Source organism: Nicotiana tabacum, chromosome 1, assembly GCF_000715075.1.
Source record: "Nicotiana tabacum cultivar K326 chromosome 1, ASM71507v2, whole genome shotgun sequence".
Lineage (NCBI taxonomy): Eukaryota > Viridiplantae > Streptophyta > Magnoliopsida > Solanales > Solanaceae > Nicotiana > Nicotiana tabacum.
Window position 1 is genome coordinate 48,444,103 of NC_134080.1, and position 21,106 is coordinate 48,465,208.

A 21,106-nucleotide genomic window follows, 5' to 3' on the forward strand; every position below is an offset into this window, starting at 1 on the left:
TCAGCTTTATCTCGATCGTTTGTTATTGTATTCATTAATTATATCCCGGAGTACTCTCGTAGCCAGGAGGAGTATGCCCAACATTTACGGATTGTGTTGCAGCGGTTGAGGGAGGAAATGCTTTATGTCAAGTTCTCCAAGTGTAGTTCTGGCTCAATTCAGTGTTGTTCTTAGGATACGTGGTGTCCAGTGAGGGTATTCAGGTGGATCCGAAGAATATAGAGGCACAGAGTTGACCCAGACCGTCCTCAGCTATGAAAATTTGCAACTTTCTTAGTTTGACTGGTTATTAGTGTCGGTCCGTGCAGGGTTTCTCATTTATTGCATCGCCCTTGACCAAATTGACCCAAAAGGGTGCTCCTTTTAGGTGGTTGGACGAGTGTAGTGAGAGCTTTCAGAAGCTCAAGACTGCTTTGACCACAACTCCAGTTCTAGTTCTACCATCAGCTCTTGGTTCTTATACAGTATATTATGATGCTTCTCGGATCAATATTGGGTGTGTTTTGATGTAGGAGGGTAGAGTGATTACTTATGCTTCGCACCAGTTGAAGCCCCATGAGAAGAACAACCCTGTTCATGATTTGGAGTTGGCTGTCATTATTCATGTGTTGAAGATTTGGAGGCACTATCTCTATGGTTTGTCTTGTGAGGTATTTACTGATCATCGTAGCCTCTAGCACTTGTTTAAACAGAAGGACCTCAATTTGAGGCAGCGGAGATGGTTGGAGCTGCTAAAGGACTATGATATTACTATTATGTATCATTCGAGAAAGGCCAATATGGTGGCCGATGTCTTGAGTAGGAAGGCAGTGAGTATGGGTAGTCTTGCATTCATTCCTATTGGGCAGAGACCTCTTGCAGTTGATGTTCAGGCATTTGCCAACCAGTTCGTAAGATTGGATATTTCAAAGCCCAGTCGGGTTCTAGATTATGTGGTTTCTCAGTCTTCCTTATTTGATCACATCAGAGAGTGCTAGTATGATGATCCTCATTTGCTCGTCCTCAAGGACAAGGTTCAGCACGATGATGCCAGAGATGTGACTATTGGAGATGATGGGGTGTTGAGGATGCAAGGTCGGATATGCGTGCCCAATGTAGATGGGCTACGGGAGTTGATTCTCGAGGAGGCCCACAGCTCGTGGTATTCTATTCATCCGGGTGCTGCAAAGATGTACTAGGACCTGAGACAACACTATTGGTGGAGGAGAATGAAGAAGGATATAGTTGGGTTTATAGCTCGGTGTCTCAAATGTCAGCAGGTAAAATATGAGCATCAGAGACCAGGTGGATTGCTTTAGAGGATAGAGATTCCGGAGTGGAAGTGAGAGCGGATCACCATGGATTTCGTAGTTTTGGGCTCCCACAGACTTCGAGGAAGTTCGATGCTATTTGGGTGATTGTGGATCGGCTTACCAAGTCTGTGCACTTCATTCTAGTGAGTACTACTTATTCTTCGGATTGGTTGGATGAGATTTACATCAGAGAGATTGTTCGCCTTCACGGTGTGCCAGTTTTCATCATTTTAGATAGAGGCACACAATTTACATTGCAGTTTTGGAGAACCGTGCAGCAAGAGTTGGGCACTCAGGTTGAGTTAAGCACAACATTTCACCCTCAGACAGCGAATAGTCCGAGCACACTATTCAAATATTGGAGGACATGTTACGCGCTTGTGTAATTAATATTGGGGGTTCATGGGACTAGTTTTTGCCGCTCGCAGTGTTTACTTACAACAACAGTCATCAGTCGAGTATCTAGATGGCTCCGTATGATGCTTTATATGGGAGGCAGTGTAGATCTCCTGTGGGTTGGTCTAAGCCAGGCGAGGATAGTCTATAGGGTACCGACTTGGTTCAGGATGCTTTGGACAAGGTTAAATTAATTCAGGAGCGGCTTCGCACGATGCAGTCGAGATAGAAGAGTTATACGGATAGGAAGGTCTGTGATGTATCTTACATGGTTGGGGAGAAGGTTCTGCTGAAGGTTTCACCGATGAAGGGTGTTATGAGGTTCGAGAAGAAGGTCAAGTTGAGCCCTCGGTTCATTGGGCCTTTTGAGGTACTTTAGAAGATTGGGGAGTTGGCTTACAAGCTAGCATTGCCACCTAGCTTGTCGAGTGTGTATCTAGTATTTCATGTTTCAATGCTCCGGAAATATATTGGCGATCCGTCTCATGTTTTGGATTTCAGCACGGTTCAGTTGGATGGTGATTTGACTTATGATGTGGAGCCGGTGGCTATTTTAGAGCGGCGTGTTAGAAAGTTGAGTTAAAAGGATATGGCTTCAGTAAAAGTGCAGTGGAGAGTCAGCCCATGGAAGAGGCTACTTAGGAGACCGAGCGGGAGATGCCGAGCAGATATCCACATCTATTTGAGACTCCATGTATGTTTCTAGACCCGTTCGAGGACAAACGTTTGTTTAAGAGAGGGAGGATGTAACGACCCGGCCGGTCATTTCGACAGTTGTAGCCCCGTTCTCCCATTTTTTGCTCCTTTTGTATTCCACAGCTGTTATATGACTTACCGGGTTGGTTGGTTCAGGTCCAGAGAGATTTCATAGTGAATTGAGGCATTTTGTCTCTTAATTGAAAGCTTAAAAAAGTTGACCAGATGTTGACTTATGTGTAAACGACCTCAAATTTAAATTTAGATGGTTTTGTTAGCTTCGTTAGGTGATTTTGGACTTAGAAGGGCGTCTGGGTTTGTGTTTTAGAGGCCCGTAGTAGAATTAGGCTTGAATTGACGAAAGTTAGAATTTGAAAAGTTTGACCGGGAGTAGACTTTTTGATATAGGGGTTGGATTGGATTTCCAGAAGTTGGATTAGGTTCGTGGTGTCATTTATAACTTGTGTGCAAAATTAGAGGTCAATCGTACGTGATTTGATCGGTTTTGACGTGGTTTGTAGAATTTTGAAATTTCGAAGTTCATTAGGCTTGAATTCGTGTGTAATTCGTGTTTTTGATATTGTTTGAGGTTATTTGAGGGTTCGACTAAGTTCGTATGATGTTTTGGGACTTGATGGTATATTTTGTCGAGGTCCCGAGGGCCTCGGGTGAGTTTCGGGTGGTTAATGGATCATTTTTGGACTTTGGTTGATGGCTGATATCTGCGGGTGTTCTGGTTTTCTTATATGCGATCGCGAGGATAGGCCCGCGATCATGAATGGTCTTTGAGTGATGTGGGATTTTTCTTCTACGCGTTCGCAAAGTGAAGGACGTGATCGCGGAAGTTGAGAAACCCGTGCTTCGCGAACGCATACAAGGAAGTGTGCCAGGTGGGGAGGTGCAGTGTTCTTCGTGTTCCCGAGTTGGGGAACGTGATCGCGTAAGCTTGGAAAGGTGGTTCTCCGCATTCGCGACTGGTTTCATGCGATCGCGAAAGAGGATTTTGTGAGCTAAGCAGGATTGTTCTACGCGAACGCAACTGTTGTTCTGCGATAACATAAGCTAATAACTGGGCAGTAATGTTAAATTTCAAAAACGAGGGTTTGAACCCATTTTTTATATTTTGAACTAGAGACCATGGATTTTGGCGATTATTGAAGGAATTTTCAAGGAGTTGATTGGGGTAAGTGATTCTTACTTGGTTTTGGCTAAATTCCATGATTTTACCTGTAATTCCATCATTTAATTTGTGAAAATTGGAGAAAAAGAGGAAGAGTTCTTGAGTTAGATTTTTGAGGTTTTGAATGGGATTTGTTTATCGGATTTGAGTAAATTTGGTATGGTTAGACTTGTGAGTGAATGGGCTTTCAGGTTTTATGACTTTTGTCGGATTTCGAGTTGTAAGCCCGGGACCGGGTTTGAGCCGATTTCTGATTTCTTGACTATAACTTAGTACTTTTCTTGTGGAATTGGTCCCTTTAGCCTATATTGATTGTATTGTACTACTTGTGCCTAGATTCGGGACGTTTGGAGACCGATTTGAGAGGCAAAGGCTTTGGAGTAGAGTTTTACTCGGATTGAGGTAAGTAACACTTTCAAACTTGGTTATGAGGGTTCGAAACCCCCGAATTATGTATTATGTGATTGGTATTGAGGTGACGCACATGCCAAGTGACGGGCGTGCGGGCGTGCACCATGAGAATTGTGACCTGGTTGATTCCATGGCAATGTATAGTGACTCTATCTTGTTGATATCCGTGTTTTCATCATGTAATAAAGTAATTGAGTTGTTAATCATGCAAGATATCATTTTTAGGCTTTACGCTGGTACTGTTGGGACCCATAGTGGTCGTTTCTTGCGGTCACCTTACTGATTTTTATTGATATTTCGTACTCAGTCATATTCATTTATTTCATATCATATCTTAGTCTCAATTGTTATTTATTGATACATCATATCATTGTTTCGGGCTTGTTTTCATGACATTGTGAGCCCGTGAGTGAGACCGGAGAGATTGATGATTGAGTGAGGCCGAGAGCCTGATTATGAGTGACAGTTATGGGATCGAGCTGCATGTCGCAGTGGTTATACTGATATTATGATATCACTTGGGCTGTAGGAGCCCTTCCGGAGTCTGTACACACCCCCAGTGAGCGCGGTTGATATTATTGAGGGATGGATCTTCCCTGGACATGGATCTTGTCCGAAGTATTTGATACCTGGAGATGGATCTTCTCCATAGGACTAGATTGTCCTTCCTCGGTACTGGGTGACTGATGGTCAGTGATGTATATATTTCGGGATGGATCTTCCCCGGGTCGTATGGTCCATATATAGTACCGAGTGGTTGAGCATTTGAGAGCGTGAGCACATGAGGCTGTCAGCATGGTGCATCACATATAGTATGTGCATTGGCATGTAGAAGTAGAATAGTTATATTTCGCTCATTGTTCAGACTTGATCTACTTTACTGTTTTGAACTATCTATTTAACTTGAAAGGATGCCTACGTTTATGCACAGTTATTTCTATTTTTAACTGTACCGGTTGAGTTCGTCACTACCTTTCAATCCAAAGGTTGGACTTGTTACTTACTGAGTTGGATGTACTCACGTTACTCCTTGCACCTCGTATGCAGATCCAGGCGCTTCTGCTCACGGCGGCTGCTGCTGATTGAGGCATCATGTTCGGATACTATTGAGGTAGCTGCATGGCATTTGTAGGCTTCGACTCTCCTTCTTTATCTCTATTTGTATTTCATTTTTTATTCTCTAGACACTATAGTGGACTGTATTCTAGTTTAGATGCTCATGTACTCTGTGACACCCCAGTTTTGGGATGGATTGTATTGTATTTTGGATTATTTTTGTTTTCAAAAAGGCTTTTTCTTAAATATTAATTGCTTCTGTCTTTATGTTTAGAGTTTTTACTGTATTGAGATGTTGAGTTGTGGCTTGCCTATTTACACGATAGGCGTGATCACAACAGTTAGATTTTGGGTCATGACATTTAGCATGGCCGCTTGGGCCATCCTGGATCAATAATGATGAGACGAATTATTAAAAATTCGAGTGGGCTTCCATGAAAGAACCTGAAGATTCTTTAAAAAGGTGAATTTTTTGTGATGCTTGTTATCAAGGCAAAATAATCACTAGACCATCACAAATGAAGGTTGGTATTGAATCTCATGCCTTTTTAGAGCGTATACATGGGGATATATGTGGATCTATTCACCCACCAAGTGAGTTGTTTAGATATTATATGGTCTAATAGATGCATCTTCAAGGTGGTCTTATGTATGCCTACTATCATCTCGCAACCTGACATTTGCAAAGCTATTAGCCCAAATAATTCGATTAAGGGCTCAATTCCCAAATTATCCTATAAAAGCTATTTGCCTTGATAATGCCAGAGAATTCTCATCTCAAGTTTTTGATGATTATTGTTTATCCATTGGAATAAAATTTGAATATCATGTAGCTCATGTTCATACTCAAAATGGCCTTGCAGAGTCATTTATTAAACGCCTACAATTAATAGTAAGACCTCTATTTATGAAAATAAAATTAAACTATTATTTGGGGGCATCCTATCTTGCATGCAGCATAACTTGTTCATCTTAGACCGACAAATTATAATAAATATTCTCCATCACAATTAGTTTTTGGTCATCAACCAAATATTACTCATCTATGAATTTTTAGATGTGTTGTATATGTTCCAGTAACACCACCACAATGTAGTAAGATGGGCCCTCAAAGAAAGTTAGGAATGTATGCTATTTGAATCACCCTTTATTATTCACTATCTTGAACTATTGATGGGAGATTTATTTACTGCTCGATATTCAAACTGTTAATTTGATGAAACAAATTTCCCACAATTAGGGGGAGACAAAAATAAAATCGAAAGAGAAATTATGTGAAAAGTTTCATCATTATCTCATTACGGTGCATGTACCCTTATATGTAATCAGGAGGTCTAGAAGATCATCCATTTACACAATATAGCAAATCAAATGCCATGCACATTTACTGATTTGAAAAGGATACCTAAGTCATATATCCTTGTAGAGAATGCCTATTCGAATTGATGTCCCAACATGACCATCTACTGGCATGAGAGCTAGTGAACCTAAAGCACGCCTAAAGCGTGGAAGGTCTTTGGGTTCTAAGGATTGAAATCCTAGGAAAAGAAAATCGACAAATGATCAAAATGATACTATGAAGGGATCTCCTGAAAAGACCCAAGATCTAATTAGTTCTGAGATTCCTAAAAAAATCAAAGAACCCGAGATTTAAGTGGGCGAGAAACTTTTTAATACGTTCTACTGGTGATGAGATTAATTTAAATCGATCTGATATAGTGGTGGATAGTATTTTTGCATATAATGTTGCACTAAGATCTGATTGGCCAAAAATGGCAAGAGGCAATTCAACCTGAATTGAACTCACTTGATATAAAGGAGGTCTTTAGACCAGTAGTACAAAAACCTGCTAGTGTAAAACCAGTTGGTCATAAATAAATTTTTGTGCGAAAAAAGAATGATAAAAATGAAGTTGAAAGATACAAGGCTCACTTTTTCGCACAAGAATTCGCACAACGACCTGGAGTCAATTTTGAAGAAACATATTAACCCGTTATGGATGCCATAACATTCGATATCTCATCAGTTTAGCCCTACATGAAAGACTTGAAATACATCTAATGATGTAGTTACAGCTTATCTGTACAGTTCACTTGATAATGAAATTTACATGAAAATCCCTAAAAGATTTAAAATTCCTGAAGCATATTTAAAATCTCAGTAAATGTATTCAATCATATTACAAAGATCTTTGTACGGTTTAAAATAATTTTGACGCATGTGGTATACTCGCCTCAGTGAATATTTACTGAAAAGTATTACATCAATGATGTTATTTGTCCATGTAATTTTCTAAAGAAAATGGTATCAGAATTTGCTATACTTGTTGTTTATGTTGATGACATAAATCTTGTTGGAACTCCAGAAGAGCTCCAAAGGCAATTGAATATCTTAAGAAAGAATTTGAGATGAAAGATCTTGGAAAGATATAAAACTTTATCTTAATCTACGAATTGAATATTTAGCAGACGAGATCTTTATCCATCAATTTGCCTATGCAGAAAGGGTCTTAAAATGCTTTTATAGGGACAAAGAGCACTTATTGAGTACACCAATAGTTGTTCAATCACTTGAAGTGAATAAAGATCCGTTCCGACCTCCAGGAGAAGATGAGGAACTCCTTGGTACTGAAATACCCTATCTTAGTGTAATTAGTGCACTTATGTATCTTTGTAATGCTACAAGGCCCGACATAGAATTTTCTGTTAATTTACTAGCAAGATATAGCTCTTCTCCAACTCGGAGACATTGAAACGGGATTAAGCATATATTGCGATATTTAAAGGGAACTCTTGTATGAGTTTGTTTTATGTTAACAAAGGTAGTGCATATCTTGTTGGTTATGCAGATGCAAGTTATTTATCTGATCCCCATAAAGCTCGATCTCAAATCAGCTACGTGTTCACATGTGGAGGTACTGTCATATCATGGTACTCCATAAAGCAATCTATTGCTGCTACTTCTTCAAATTATGTGGAGATAATAGCTATTTATGAAGCAAGTAGGGAATGCGTATGGTTGAAATCGGTGATTCATTTCATTCGAGAAAAATGTGGTTTGGAATATGATAAAGAATTCACAATTTTATACGAAGACAACACTGCATACATAGCCCAATTGAAGGGAGGATTTATAGAAGAAGATAAAATGAAACACATTTCACCAAAGTTATTCTTCACACACGATATCTAGAAGAATGGTAATATCGATGTGCAACGAATCCATTCAAGTGACAATCTAGCAGATTTATTCACTAAATCTTTGCCAAGTTCAACTTTTGAGGAGACGTTATACAAGATTGGAATGCGAAGACTCAAATATTTGAAACAAAGTTTTCATTAGGGGGAGTAAAATACGTGTTGTACTCTTTTTTACTTACTAAGATTTTTCCTACATGGTTTTTCTTATAAGGTTTTTAATGAGGCGGCTAGCAATGTGTATTACTAAATATGTGCTCTTTTTCCTTTGCTAAAATTTTTTGCTACAGGGTTTTTCGTAGTAAGGTTTTAATGAGGCACATTATCTTTTAATGAACATCCAAGAGGGAGTGTTATAAATATATTTTATTGTGGATATCCATTTAGTAATCTATTGTAAATAAGCTTCCTTAAGAAGCTTATCCATATTGGACTCTACCGTTAGCATTATATTGGAATAAGCATCTTGAAGAAGCTTATCATTTCGGTACTCCGTTGTGGATAAATATTACTCCTTGTAAAAAATTATTTATAGCCGGTAAAATAATAACTTACAAGAAGTTTACACAACAACTTGTTATTGGAGCTTACAAGTAGCTTATACTACAGCTTGCAGTAGCAACTTACAAGCAGAGTACACAGCAGCTTGTATTAGCAACTTACACGGCAAAATACAATAGTAACTTACACAACAAATTACTTTCTTCTATAAAAATAGAGGAGATTTCAGTTTATTATATAGATCAATTTTATAACATATCAATGTCTGAGTATCCTTGCCTTTGGCGTAATACATACGGAGACACCTAAAGTTGGCACAATCTTTCACTTAGACACTTAAACTAGGCCACTTTCCAATTAGACACTTTTCTTAGGCAATTCTCATACCAATTAGACACGTTTTTGCTGGCCTAATAATTAACCAAGCGCGTGTTCTGCAATCTCCGTCTATGTGGCAAAAGTAACCATTATAAATCGTGCCACATCATTTTTTTGTCCACCTCACTATCCACCTCAGCTATATAGTGTTATTTCCACTAAAATACAAATACCCCCTTCGTCCCCAACCTCCAACGTTCCCCCACCCGCCGATGTCTCCAATCCCGTCGCCGACATCACCCCTGCTCCCTCTTCATTGTCCAATTTTTGTCGTCTGATCTCGCCTGGCAAGCGGCGTCAAATAGATCCAAACTCCAAAGCCAAAAGTTCATAAACCCCATTTATCAAACTCCTTAATAAAGCCAAGAATTTCCGCAAAAATATCAAAATTACATAACAATGGCCAAGTAATTTTATTCTATTTATTAGGATGTTGGTCTCATTTGTTCACCACTTTTTAGTTATCTTTGTTTGAGATTGATAGTTCTGCTTGATGGTTTTTTTCCTGCAGCTTTATTTACTTTTTGGTGTTATGGTAGTGAAATATTATGGTGGTTGGAGGAGAAGTTTTGGTGGGATTTTGGAATTGGGGGTTGGTGATGATAAATGAAAAATGGTTGCTGCTAGGTAATTTATGAGGAGAAGATGACTTATTGGAGTATTATTACGGAGGAGGAAGGTTTAAGATAGTGTAGGAGCTGATATGGTGGACAAATGGAGAAGATGATGGAACACAGTTTGTTTTTTGGGTGGGGGTGGAGGGATTTAGTGAAAATAGAATTTTTTATGGTCAAATGCATTTTTAATATTTAATTAATTGAAAAATGTCATGTTTATTTCATTCACGCGCTCAAGGAGACTGAGAAACACTTTCTTTGTCATGTCATAGTTTTGTGTCTAATTGTTATGAGAATTGCCTAAGAAACGTGTCTAATTGGAAAGAGACCTAGTTTAAGTGTCTAAGTGAAAGATTGTGCCAACTTTAGGTGTCTCCCTGTGTATTACGCCCCTTGCCAACCTTTATTTTATAATATTTCTTATTAACTATGACTTTTTAGTTTTTAGTGCTGAGTAGCTGACTATTTTTCTTATGTATTAAACATTAAACATAAAATATACTCCCTAAAGTTTCCTTCTTTCTACTCCCCCTGCTGTGCTGTGCCACCCTCCGCCGCCGCCAGTGCCGTTCACTGTCAATCTCTCCCCGTCGCCGTGCCGCTGCGCAGAGATTCTATTTCTGGCATCACCGACTGGCTGGGTCCGTAATTGTGAGTCTCTCACTGAAATCATCAAGCTAGCCCTATTACATTTCTCTTGTTTTCACATTTCTGGTCCCATTTTAACTCTGCACTATTCTGCTTCTAGATTTTATTCAGTATCATTTTTCAATAGATGACGGACAACTAATTTTATTTTTTCTAGAAGAACAGCTCTAGTAAATCTTTTTGCAGACCTAGAAAATATAAATTGTTCAGTAAGTTGCTGTTTTAATCATCATTCTAGAATGGGAGATTCATTTCTTTTCTGTAGAAGGAAAATTAAAAGCCTGGTGTAGTTCTGATTTTGGGAGTGATACTGATGTAATCTTTTAGAGTTTCTGGAATCCTTCCAGTTTTACAGAATTCTTAGTTGGTAATGGCTTACTCATGTTAATTTACAACATTTAACTTTTACTTACTAAAAAAAAAAAATTCATTCTGTTTCAATGTTCAAGAGTGCTTATTATTATAGGTCTTTGCCTTGAGTATCGAAATATGCATCTATAGCAAGCCCTTTTTCTTGTACGAAATACATACTCCAATATTTTAGTTCTGGGCTAATACCAAATTACTAAATTGAGTTGGATTGAACTTTTGTATTGTAGGGAGTGTTCGTAAATTCTTGTAAACTGTGATGGATATATTTCTGAAGAAGTTGGATCATTCTCAACCAAGTTCTAGTTCTAGTTGTCCATCCCTGAGTCCGACGATAGCTCCAGAAATTCGTACGAGTGCCAATCTTTCCCATCTTATAGATGAACTTAATTTGGAATCACTTAAAGATGATCCAGGAGAGAGAATGCCCCTTGTTAACTATAGCCCTCAAATACGAGAAGAAGTGAGAAAACACTACATTCAGAAAGGTCCTTGTCAACCTTCCAAGCATCAATTTCCTAAAACTAAAATTGGAAATAAAATGCGTCAATTTAATTCAAGTTGGTTCGAAGGTCCATTTTCTGGATGGTTGGAGTATAGTGTGAAGAAAGATGCTGCATATTGTCTATGTTGTTATTTGTTCAAACATGAGTTCATTCATGGAAGTGCGGGTGAAGTTTTTACGAAAAATGGTTTTAGGGCTTGGAATAAGGCTCTTGAAAGATTGCGTTTGCATGCTGGTGAGGCTAATAGTGTCCATCATAAATGTTTCAATAAGATGCTAGGTTTGTCAAATCATCATCAATCAATCCAAGCTGCTTTTGACAAGCAATCCGAGAAGTTAAAAAGTGAGCAACGAATGCGTTCGGAAGCCTCAGTTGATGTTGCAAAACTTCTCTTGCATTATGGATTGCCGCTCTTCCACACTCTCCAGCACCTCATGGATGCCGCCAGTGACGACTCGGACAAGTCCATCAATGCCCCAGCAAGAGACTGTGCATGTGACGCTAAGGCCATGGCTGCAACACCAGCGGACATGAAAGAGTGCCCAAATTCCTATGTTTTAATTGTGGATATGCCCGGGTTGAAATCTGGAGATATAAAGGTGCAGGTGGAAAATGACAATGTGCTGCTGATAAGTGGAGAAAGGAAGAGGGAAGAAGAGAAAGAAGGGGGAAAGTATATTAAAATGGAGAGAAGGGTTGGGAAGTTCATGAGGAAGTTTACATTGCCGGAGAATATTAATACTGATGCAATTTCTGCTGTTTGTCAAGATGGGATTCTGACTGTGACTTTTGAGAAGTTACTTCCTCCTCGGCTAAAGAAACGCAAGACTATTGAAGTTAAATTTGCATGACATGGAATGAATAGTCTGTTTCCTTGACATGGGAAGTGAGAGTGCGTCTGTTTTGATGACTGATTGTGTCATAACTAGGAACACTAATCTTTTACTCTTTTTTACGTTTTCCATGTTTTCTGAAGTATTATGAATGCAACATGAGGAACCATATGTTGCTTGTAACAGGCATGATATCTGTTGTTTTTGTTAATACAGTGAAATGCTTCTATCACTCTGCCTGTTTCCTCAAATCACATAAATGCAATTACTTTTTCTTTAAACAAAAAAATGGCTTTTCTCCCCGGTGCAACTTTGATCGGATAGTAACATTAATTCATTTATAACTAAAGCAGAAATATTGTCCTTGTCATCCATAATTTTTCATTTTAAAAAAGGCTTAATTTCTATAGATTAAAGGTGTAATGAATCTTTACACTATCTTATGCAATTGGGGAAGCGGCTTAATAAACTGGAGTAGGGGTGTTAAATGGACAGACGGTGTCAAGTTGGAGCAGATTAGTATTACATCAAGAAATGAGATACGACCAACTCTTTGAAAGTCTGATTCGGTTAACATGAGAGGGAGATACAACAAGCTGGTGCTAGTTTTCAACGCTAAATGACTTTCTTCTTTGTCATTTTTTTTCCTAATGAGGTTTATAATCAGATTGCTAAAAAAGTAATTACTGTGTCATTAAGTTGGAATATGTCCTGAGGTCTGTTTATTTCTTTTAGTTTTCTTTCTTTTTCCTTTCTCGCTTGGATAAAAGCATCTTATAAGTTAAGTTAAACAATAATGTGACAAAAATACAAATAGGTGTAGACGCCCATTGCAGGTAAGATTTTGCCATTTAACTGTTCAGTACACAATTAGATACCTGAAAATGGAATAACAAAACTTCGGCACAAAACTACATTTCTGGACAAAAATTCTGGTATTGTCTCTGGGGTTTTATCATTTGTGAATTGCCTGTTTGAAAGAAGTATAAACTAGGACTGCAAGAACAAACCGAAAGTTTTGAAGTGGAAGAAAGAATTTATTCTTCTTTTCTTCCTTCGTTGAATAGCTCGTAAAGTGTATGCAACATCTCTGCTGTGCTTGGCTGGAGTGCTCGCTCCCTTTCTAACAAATAAAGCAATAAAAAAGCCCTCCTTGTCCTCTATGAGATCCGTTCTCAGCAAATGTTGAGCTGCGAAAAAATAAGAAAAATGAAAAATAAACATAAAAACACACCCGAAGAGTCCAGTTTCCAACACTGCACAATATCTATGTAACAATAAGAACAATAAGGGCTAAATCAGACATTCAAGACAAGTTTTGTGCAGGAAAACCCAGAATTTACCAGCCCAAAACAGGAATCTAGTTTCTAAAAGAAACTGAGATGTTGTTCTTTGGAATAGTATTATATATATCTAGGAATCTCATATACATACATGATTTCCTGTTGCCTTTAGTGAGAAGCAAATACTATATACAAGACGTGTGTATTGAAAGTACTATAACATAGTCTAATCTTCTGCTAAATGACATGCTGGGCTTCCGAAGATAAAAGATGTCACCTCGGAGGTATATAATTGCTACAGTTTAAGCTAACCTATGAAATCTGGCTTAGAATATTAGCAATTGAATACAAAAACATTTGATGCCAGGAATGCTCAGAGCACTTGAAAAGCATAAGAAGAATAAATATTCTTTTGCACTTTCTTCATTTTTCTACTTTGACCAAGTTTTGGAAGGGGGATTGATTCTGAGGACTAGGGTCAGATGGGCACATATAAGGAAGCTCTTGAGATATGAATTAAACTAAAACTTGACAATGATGGTATTTGAGAGATGATAAAGCATTCAGCTGAAAATCACTCACATCCATCAAAAACTGGATGACCTCGGCGAGGCCATTGGGGAAAGACTGTCGTCAGTTCAAAACCATAAGAAGAAGCAAGAGGCAGAACAGAGTTGATTACATCTTCATTCTCAACTTGGTTAATAGAACATGTGCTGTAAACAACTCTCTCAACAGCTGGAACTACATCAAGATGAGAAAATAAATTCATCAGTCGCACAAATATAACATAGATGGACTTGCGAATGGCTTAGCCAAAAAAAAACGTAAAAGTCTCACAAGATAATGCATGTTCCAAAGCCTTTTTCTGGAAAGCAGCGAGCTTTTCTTGTCTATGTACATCAGAGGAATCTGCAAAGCTTTTCCAGAAAAATTGTTAAAAAAGAAATAAGTGAAGGGTTCGTTACACAAAGAGAAATAAAAAATGAATACAGGATGAGCAAAGTCACCTGCAGTATATGAGGGGAGCAGATGATCTAATCTATCAACAACTGTCCCAGATCCAGAACATGATGGATCTAAAAGTATTGCTTGAACCTGGTGTCAGGTAAAATTCCATTCAAAAACTCCAAACAGAAAACAGAGGGTTACAAAGTTGAAACCATGCTTGCTAAATATATATAAACTGGTACTTTGTCAATTTTTTCCCTTACTTTTTCTGTGCATGTGTAAAACCGTCACTCGGCAGGAACATTAATTAGAGCAAAACCAGCATTACCCCAGATAAAATATCCATCTTGATGGCTAGATCACTGTATAACAAGCACTAACTGATATACTTTTCCACACTGTCCAGAAACAGGAAGGAGTTTTTCTTTTTTGCTGCTCGTTCTGGTGTAACACACTAAAGTCATCTGCCTATATTTTGAGTGTTTCTTAGAAAAACTAACAATGAACAATCAAAGGCTTTATCATGTTGGTCAAAGTATGTCCAACTCATAAAAATTGCCCTCCCTCCTGTCTGTTGATACACTATTGTGTCAGAGAATCCTCCGATGCAGAAAAAAGAAAAGGACTATGTGCTTACAAACTTTTGGAATTATTTTAAGTTGTCTTGATAGGTAACTGAAATACGGTGTAATTTAGGTGCATAGAAGTGTCAAAAGATATAAGAACTCTCCTTCTTCCTTTTATCAACTAGGCTTTAGGTACTCATTTAGGATCCTTCAGCTCTAGTCCCATTTAAACTTGCTTCTTGGAGTACAAAAGAGTTCATCGTCACAAATACTCCTCATATGGGCGATGTCACATCACATCAGTAAAATTTGTATTGCTTTAGAAACTAGCATCCATCAATTCTATAACATATCAAGTGCTTTACAATCTATACTGCAGAACTTTCTTAATGATTAATATGTCAAATCATGTTTGTATTAGGCCAACCCATTACTTCATTCCAGTGCTGCAAGTATAATAGATTGATTAACTGGACAGAAAGTAAAAGATGTCATTTGGTAAGTTGATAATATCTAACAATCAACAACACTTCATTCCCAAAAAAAAAGTGTCTCGCATGTTTACCTTTGAGTATGCTGGATCCTCAGGACTCAAGTTTAAGAAGTCCTCATGCTTGACTTTCACGTCTTAGGATGTGTTAAGTTATCGGGGCATATTACGGTATACAAAGTTGAAAACAAACAAAACCCAATTAGACGAAATATCATATAACTAAATGGTTTTATGAATTATTTGAAAGTGGTTATTGAAACAAAAGATTCATGAGTTTCAAAATGCTTCCGATACATGATTACCACAGGAAATCCATGTAGAAATAAAGTTAAAAGTCCTATTTCCTCAAAAATAAACTTCAGACGCCTAGTGCAGAATGGTGCTTATGTTATTAGAAGTTGAGAGTCGTATAAAACTAATAACTTCAGCCAATTTGACTGAATAAGTGCGCGAAATTTTAGGGAATTATTTAAAATGGGGATAATATAAACCAAAAAAGTTAAAACGACAGAAGCACACAATTTTAAGGGCTTCCAGTACACTTTAGGTGGTCCATCTACAAATCAAGTGATGGTCAAATTTGCTGCGGAGCAATCATATGTGGTAAGATGGACAGGATACTAGAAAGCTGCTAAAAGGATACTAGTTGGTCCAGCCAGTTTAACAGTGTCTTTCAGACGTTTAACCCTTTCTATATTAAGTTCACAAGCAATAATCTTTCCTTTTCCCTTCATTAGAGCAGCAAGATGAACAGTTTTGTTCCCTGGTGCTGCACATGCATCAATGACCTTCACAAGAAAATAAGCAATCATGAACAACCAAGTGGTAAATGAAAATCAAGGGAAGACCTAACAACTCTTTTTCCATGTAATTAATTACCTCCCATCCGGGTTTAGGCCCAAGAGCAACTGCAACCATGGAACTCGCCTTACCCTAGTAGAACAAGGACATTACTTGGATGTCAATGCAAGATAGAATAGAACCCAAAAGAGGGGGGAGGATTGCATACTAGGAAACTCCTTATTGTATTTGCATTAAAATTCCAGATCTAAGAAAAGAAAAGAGAATTTTGCACCTGCAAAAACACACTTCCATTTTTCACCAAAGGATGATCATGCAGGTCAGTCCTTGGTGGAAAAATCAACAGGTCAGGAACCATGGCATCCTGACAGACCTATTGCAGAACATAAACATAAATAAACTTCATAATAACGAAACATAGCAATAATAATATCATTGAACTGAAAAACATGAAGAAATCATGGTAATATATACTTTGAATTTTACCAATCTTCAGTAGTTACCGAGTATCTTTTCGGCTGCCTCTCTCTACCCACCAGTTCTCCCCCCCCCCCAAAGTTAATGTGTTTGGTCAAGATTTTAGACGAAAAAAGTGCTTTTGAGGTAGAAGCAGAAATACCCCCCCCCTTTTTTCTTCTTCTTCCAAGTTTTTTCTGAAAGGAAAATTTTTAACTTTAGGACCTCAATATGTTAAAATTTCGTCTTTTCTCTCAATATTTCAAAACTAAACGTCCATGGACACCCTAGGACTATCATACCTAATTAGAGGTATGAAATAAAAATAGGCCAGCTATCAATAAAAAAATCTAATAAAATAGCCTGGTAAATTGGAAAGGCGAACGTCTGGATCAGATTTTGGCTTAGGATGTTGACACAAGGAATTACCTCCAATACACAAAATGACACTAAAGTTAATTCAAAAATCCAGGCAGTGCAAAATAACTGCTGCATCTAGCGGTTATACTTATATCATACCTCATACTGTTTCTTAAATTCGAGCAGGGCACACTCTACGTCCATCTTCAGAGTATTTACACGAGCATAACGAGGTTTCGGAAGGTCTGCAATAGAAAATGGGAAACAAGATTCTGGTGACAATTTCAAGGCTGCATTTTATGCTCAATTGAATAAATACACAAAGTGATAATCCAACAAACTCTTATTAAAAAAAGAATCCACCACACAAAATAGAATATAGACACTTTTACCATCTATTTTTTTTTATAAAGAAACAATCTTGGTCCAATTATATTTTATAAAGTCTGTTTTACAAGTTTGAACTATGTACATCTCAATGTTTGATCCATAGAGATAACCACCATTAACAGGATAAGAGTCAAAACACATACCTGAGATTTTATAAGAAGTCATCAAATCTGAGACATGTTTTACTTTCTTTCGCACTAAAAGCTTGGCAAGAGCTGCCTGCAACACATCCTTCCGCTGGAGAAGAATTTTTTCTGCATCACCAGCTAATAAAGCCTCCTGTATAAACAGATGGACGTAAACAAGAAACCAAAGCAATGAAAGAATGAAACACACTGGGGATGTATATTGATAAATACCTGGCCAAAAAGAATGTCATACAAGATTATATACATTAATTCTTCTTGCCTCTGCAACAACATTACCAGCAGTATTTAATGAACAGTTAACGTTAAGTAAGCAGCAGAACAACATTAGCAGCAGAAGTTTGCCCAAAGTCTTTATCTTGACTACGTTCTGTCCACCGTAATGTATAGGTATATATTAACATTTTTCCTTCCAAAACTACGGGAAACCTCCATAGCAAAATCTCAGATTTCTAAATTGCTGCTTCGGAGTTATATGGATATTTCATATTGCAATAATTCACTACGTCCTATTGTGCAGATAAATCCGAACTATTACACACCAAAGATGTCAAGCAATATCCAACATGTGAGATAGTTGATACAAACTGGGATAAGCATTATGTTAAGAATGTAGTACTTCAGGAAGCGAGTGAAAGATGAATAAGGAGAACCTAGCTTACCTAGGTGGTAGGCAGTAGAAACACTAAACTGAACCTACAGTTAAAAGTCAATCAGACAATAATAAGACTCTCCTCTGCTTTTCATTTTGAGTTGAGCTGGTAGCCTGTCGCACCGAGTTATTTGAAATGCAAACACCATATTTTACTTGTTAGTTCATATCGTATAAAACGATTGTTCTTGGGATTGTGAAATATCAATAAGCAGCATTCAAGAAACAAGTTCTATTTCGACATGAACAGAAAGTTCAGAGGTTGCCAAGATAAACTTGAAAATGACAATGACCACTAAAATTTTTATAATTGACAACTTATGCCAGATAGATAAAATCATTAGTGATTTGAAATATTTGTGGAGCTTAAGCTCTTCCAAGAAATCTATTAGAAAGCCTTTTACTTTGGATAATCTGTTATTTAATGAATGTATGATGAAGGCATGAAGCTACTTGACATTTAAGAGATGTTGGCACTTTTAGCACTTGTAGTCATCAGTCTGTAGATAAATCGTTCTTATTCAAACAATATAAAATGATGAAACATATTTAATTATGGAAAAGAGAAAAAGAAGATATTCAAATGATGAAGCACCAAAGGATGCCTCGAGCACAGGTTATTCAGAATATTACTCGAAAAAAGAGAATGAAAAAGAGGAAGATCTTTCAAGTAAACAACAAGAATTTCTTATGTCCAACAGTTAAGCCCCTATATCATGCAATGAGAGAAGTTAAAGTGCCAAAACCCGACAATCAATCAAAATCCAGAAGTTGATTTTCCAACCTTCCACTTGCTACTCAGCACATTGGCAATGTCAAAGACATCCTTGATAATGGGAAGATCTGCAAAAAGGAAGAATCCAGTACATTTGAAATAATGAAGCCAAGGAAAGGACCTTTTCCATAGGTATGAAGATGGCATGATTTTCAGTCACTCAGTTGATACTAAAGTCATTTCAAAAGAAAATACCTTCCAATATTTTTATGTTAAGGCCCTTGAGATTTAAAAATCCAAACGACAACTCAGTTCCATTAAAGTATATGTACTAATTTGAATATTTGAGAAGAGTAGAAAGAAAAAACCGAAAACAAGTACATTAAAACCTCCAAGAGAAAGCTATGAAGCATGCTTCTTACACTATATCAACAAGTAAAAGCGAGAAGGATGAGCAGATGCTTCTGACTACAGGGACTACCATATTATTCCGTTATTGTCATTTAAAGTCGATCTTAAGCGGCACAGATAAACAGTGAACATGGTCCAGACTCCAGCACAAAAATTTTGTTCATTCCTATCAAATAGAAACTCAAAAAATATCCTCAATTATCAATTTTGGCTACAGTATTTCAGAGTTTACACACGTATTTCCAACAAATTTCAGGTTAATACCCATAAGCTTTGAATTCAATATCTCGTATGATCACTTATTAGTAGCAAAAAAACAGCCGACTCACTCTTATATGGTTAAAAACTAGGATGATTTCCCAAAATGCAGTTAACACAGCAAGCAGACAAGCAATTTTGGACAGTCAAACATGTATTCACTGGCACTTAGCAGTTGTATGGTAAAAGTAAAAACCCTTCAGTCTAATTATAAGAAGTATCATTCTTCTTTAGCTATCTAAACAGTAGTATCCTACCATTTTGTGATAGTAAACATTTGAGGATGAACTCTAACATTCTTCTTTTAGCTCCCTAAGCATACACTCTAACAAGTATTTAGGAAATGTGAACTTACATTTGAGGGTTTGACAAACCAAAGCATAGGTAGCTTTTTTGTTCCTAACGGAAGGACTATACACCAGCGACTTGATGGACCCGACGGCTCGACGCCGAGAGTCTCCTTGTAGAATAGTACGCAAAACCTTGGCGGCTTCTCTACGTGCAAAGTACGCCGACCGCTCGGCGTTGCTCATCCGCTTCTGGTTCGGCTTATTCGCCGCCGGTTTAGTGTTCCCTTGCGGCTTCTTGCACGCCATTAATTTCGACTCCGGCTGGTCACCGTGGAGGGAGAAGGAAGAAAGAAACTGATTATGGGCTTTGGGCTAAATGCTTTAAGGAAAAATTGACACCTGATGACAATACATAAGGGGGAATTGGCAAATTTTTAGCCTTATATTAGATTTTGGCAAAAGTAGCCCCAAATAATTAGCATTTTATAGCCAAATCCTAAAACTACCCTATTTTATTATTTATTCTCCTAACCGTTTGCTGCTCTCCCTCTTATTGTTCGCTGGTCCCCCTCCCCCTTCTTGTTCGCTGCCTCCCCCATTCCCCCATTCCTTCCCTATTCCAAATGAGATTAAAATGGTGGATTAACTCTACCATTGGTTTACTCAGTATTACCCATCAAGTACAGAGGAGCGAAGCTTTAATATAGAGCGACAAATTAATATGTGCATACAATTCTTCGAGGTCCAAACATACATACATACATATGTATTCATAAGAAATTATATATTATACATTGGTATATGCAGGAAGGAAAGTAATTTTTGATATACATTTTAATATACACAAAGAAGGATAATAAATTTGTGATATATATTTTGATATACACGTTTTATTATGTATTATACAGTGTGATATACAAATAATATAATTAGTTTTTTGTGATACACTTGGATACAAAGATAATAATAAATTATAGACAACTATCGAAGGAAAATAAATTTTTGATATACACAAAGAAGAAAAATAAAGTTGTAATGTATATATTGGTATACACGTTATTTAACATGTTATACAGTCTGATATATAAAAAATAAAATTTATTTGTGTTATACACTTGGATATACACTATGATATACAAACTATATTTATAATTTTTAATGCTTGTGAGAAATAATTTAAAAACCTAGAAAAAAGATTGTATAGATTTGGGAAAAAATCTTGAAAGATTTTCGAATTCTAACAAAAAGAAAATA

At 37.3% G+C, this 21,106-nt stretch overlaps 2 protein-coding genes across 3 annotated transcripts; one reads left to right on the forward strand and one right to left on the reverse strand.

Annotated features, from left to right (window-relative positions):
- The first annotated feature begins 10,193 nt into the window (after positions 1–10,193).
- Positions 10,194–12,312, forward strand: LOC107802426 (uncharacterized). Its single transcript, XM_016625934.2, has 2 exons — positions 10,194–10,375; positions 10,972–12,312. Exon 2 carries the CDS (start codon positions 11,001–11,003, stop codon positions 12,096–12,098), a length of 1,098 nt encoding a protein of 365 aa, XP_016481420.1. The 5' UTR covers positions 10,194–10,375; positions 10,972–11,000; the 3' UTR covers positions 12,099–12,312.
- Positions 12,313–12,909: 597 nt separating this feature from the next.
- LOC107802425 (25S rRNA (cytosine-C(5))-methyltransferase NSUN5) lies at positions 12,910–20,264 on the reverse strand. Of its 2 annotated transcripts, none has more exons than XR_001651823.2 (13): positions 19,918–20,264; positions 18,963–19,021; positions 17,740–17,790; positions 17,524–17,659; positions 17,150–17,235; positions 16,449–16,547; positions 16,253–16,306; positions 16,017–16,161; positions 15,446–15,507; positions 14,374–14,461; positions 14,204–14,283; positions 13,946–14,107; positions 12,910–13,270 (listed from the first exon to the last, which is right to left on the reverse strand). XR_001651823.2 is itself a non-coding variant. In XM_016625933.2 (13 exons), exons 1-13 carry the CDS (start codon positions 20,156–20,158, stop codon positions 13,071–13,073), a joined length of 1,455 nt encoding a protein of 484 aa, XP_016481419.1. In that variant the 5' UTR covers positions 20,159–20,262; the 3' UTR covers positions 12,910–13,070. The 2 variants fall into 2 exon arrangements, 1 of the variants encoding a protein (XP_016481419.1); XM_016625933.2 differs by having other exon boundaries at positions 14,204–14,275; positions 19,918–20,262.
- Positions 20,265–21,106: the final 842 nt, after the last annotated feature.

Bases quoted from the DNA above. Each gene is read 5' to 3' on its own strand.
- LOC107802426 (XM_016625934.2), top strand. From the start codon at position 11,001: ATGGATATATTTCTGAAGAAGTTGGATCATTCTCAACCAAGTTCTAGT.
- LOC107802425 (XM_016625933.2), bottom strand. From the start codon at position 20,158: ATGGCGTGCAAGAAGCCGCAAGGGAACACTAAACCGGCGGCGAATAAG. The intron at 17,236-17,523 runs GTATGTGTTTTG...TTTCTATTGCAG, and splicing joins GACTTCTTATAAAATCTCAG to ACCTTCCGAAACCTCGTTAT. The intron at 16,548-17,149 runs GTATGATATAAG...GTTCTGCAATAG, and splicing joins AATTTAAGAAACAGTATGAG to GTCTGTCAGGATGCCATGGT.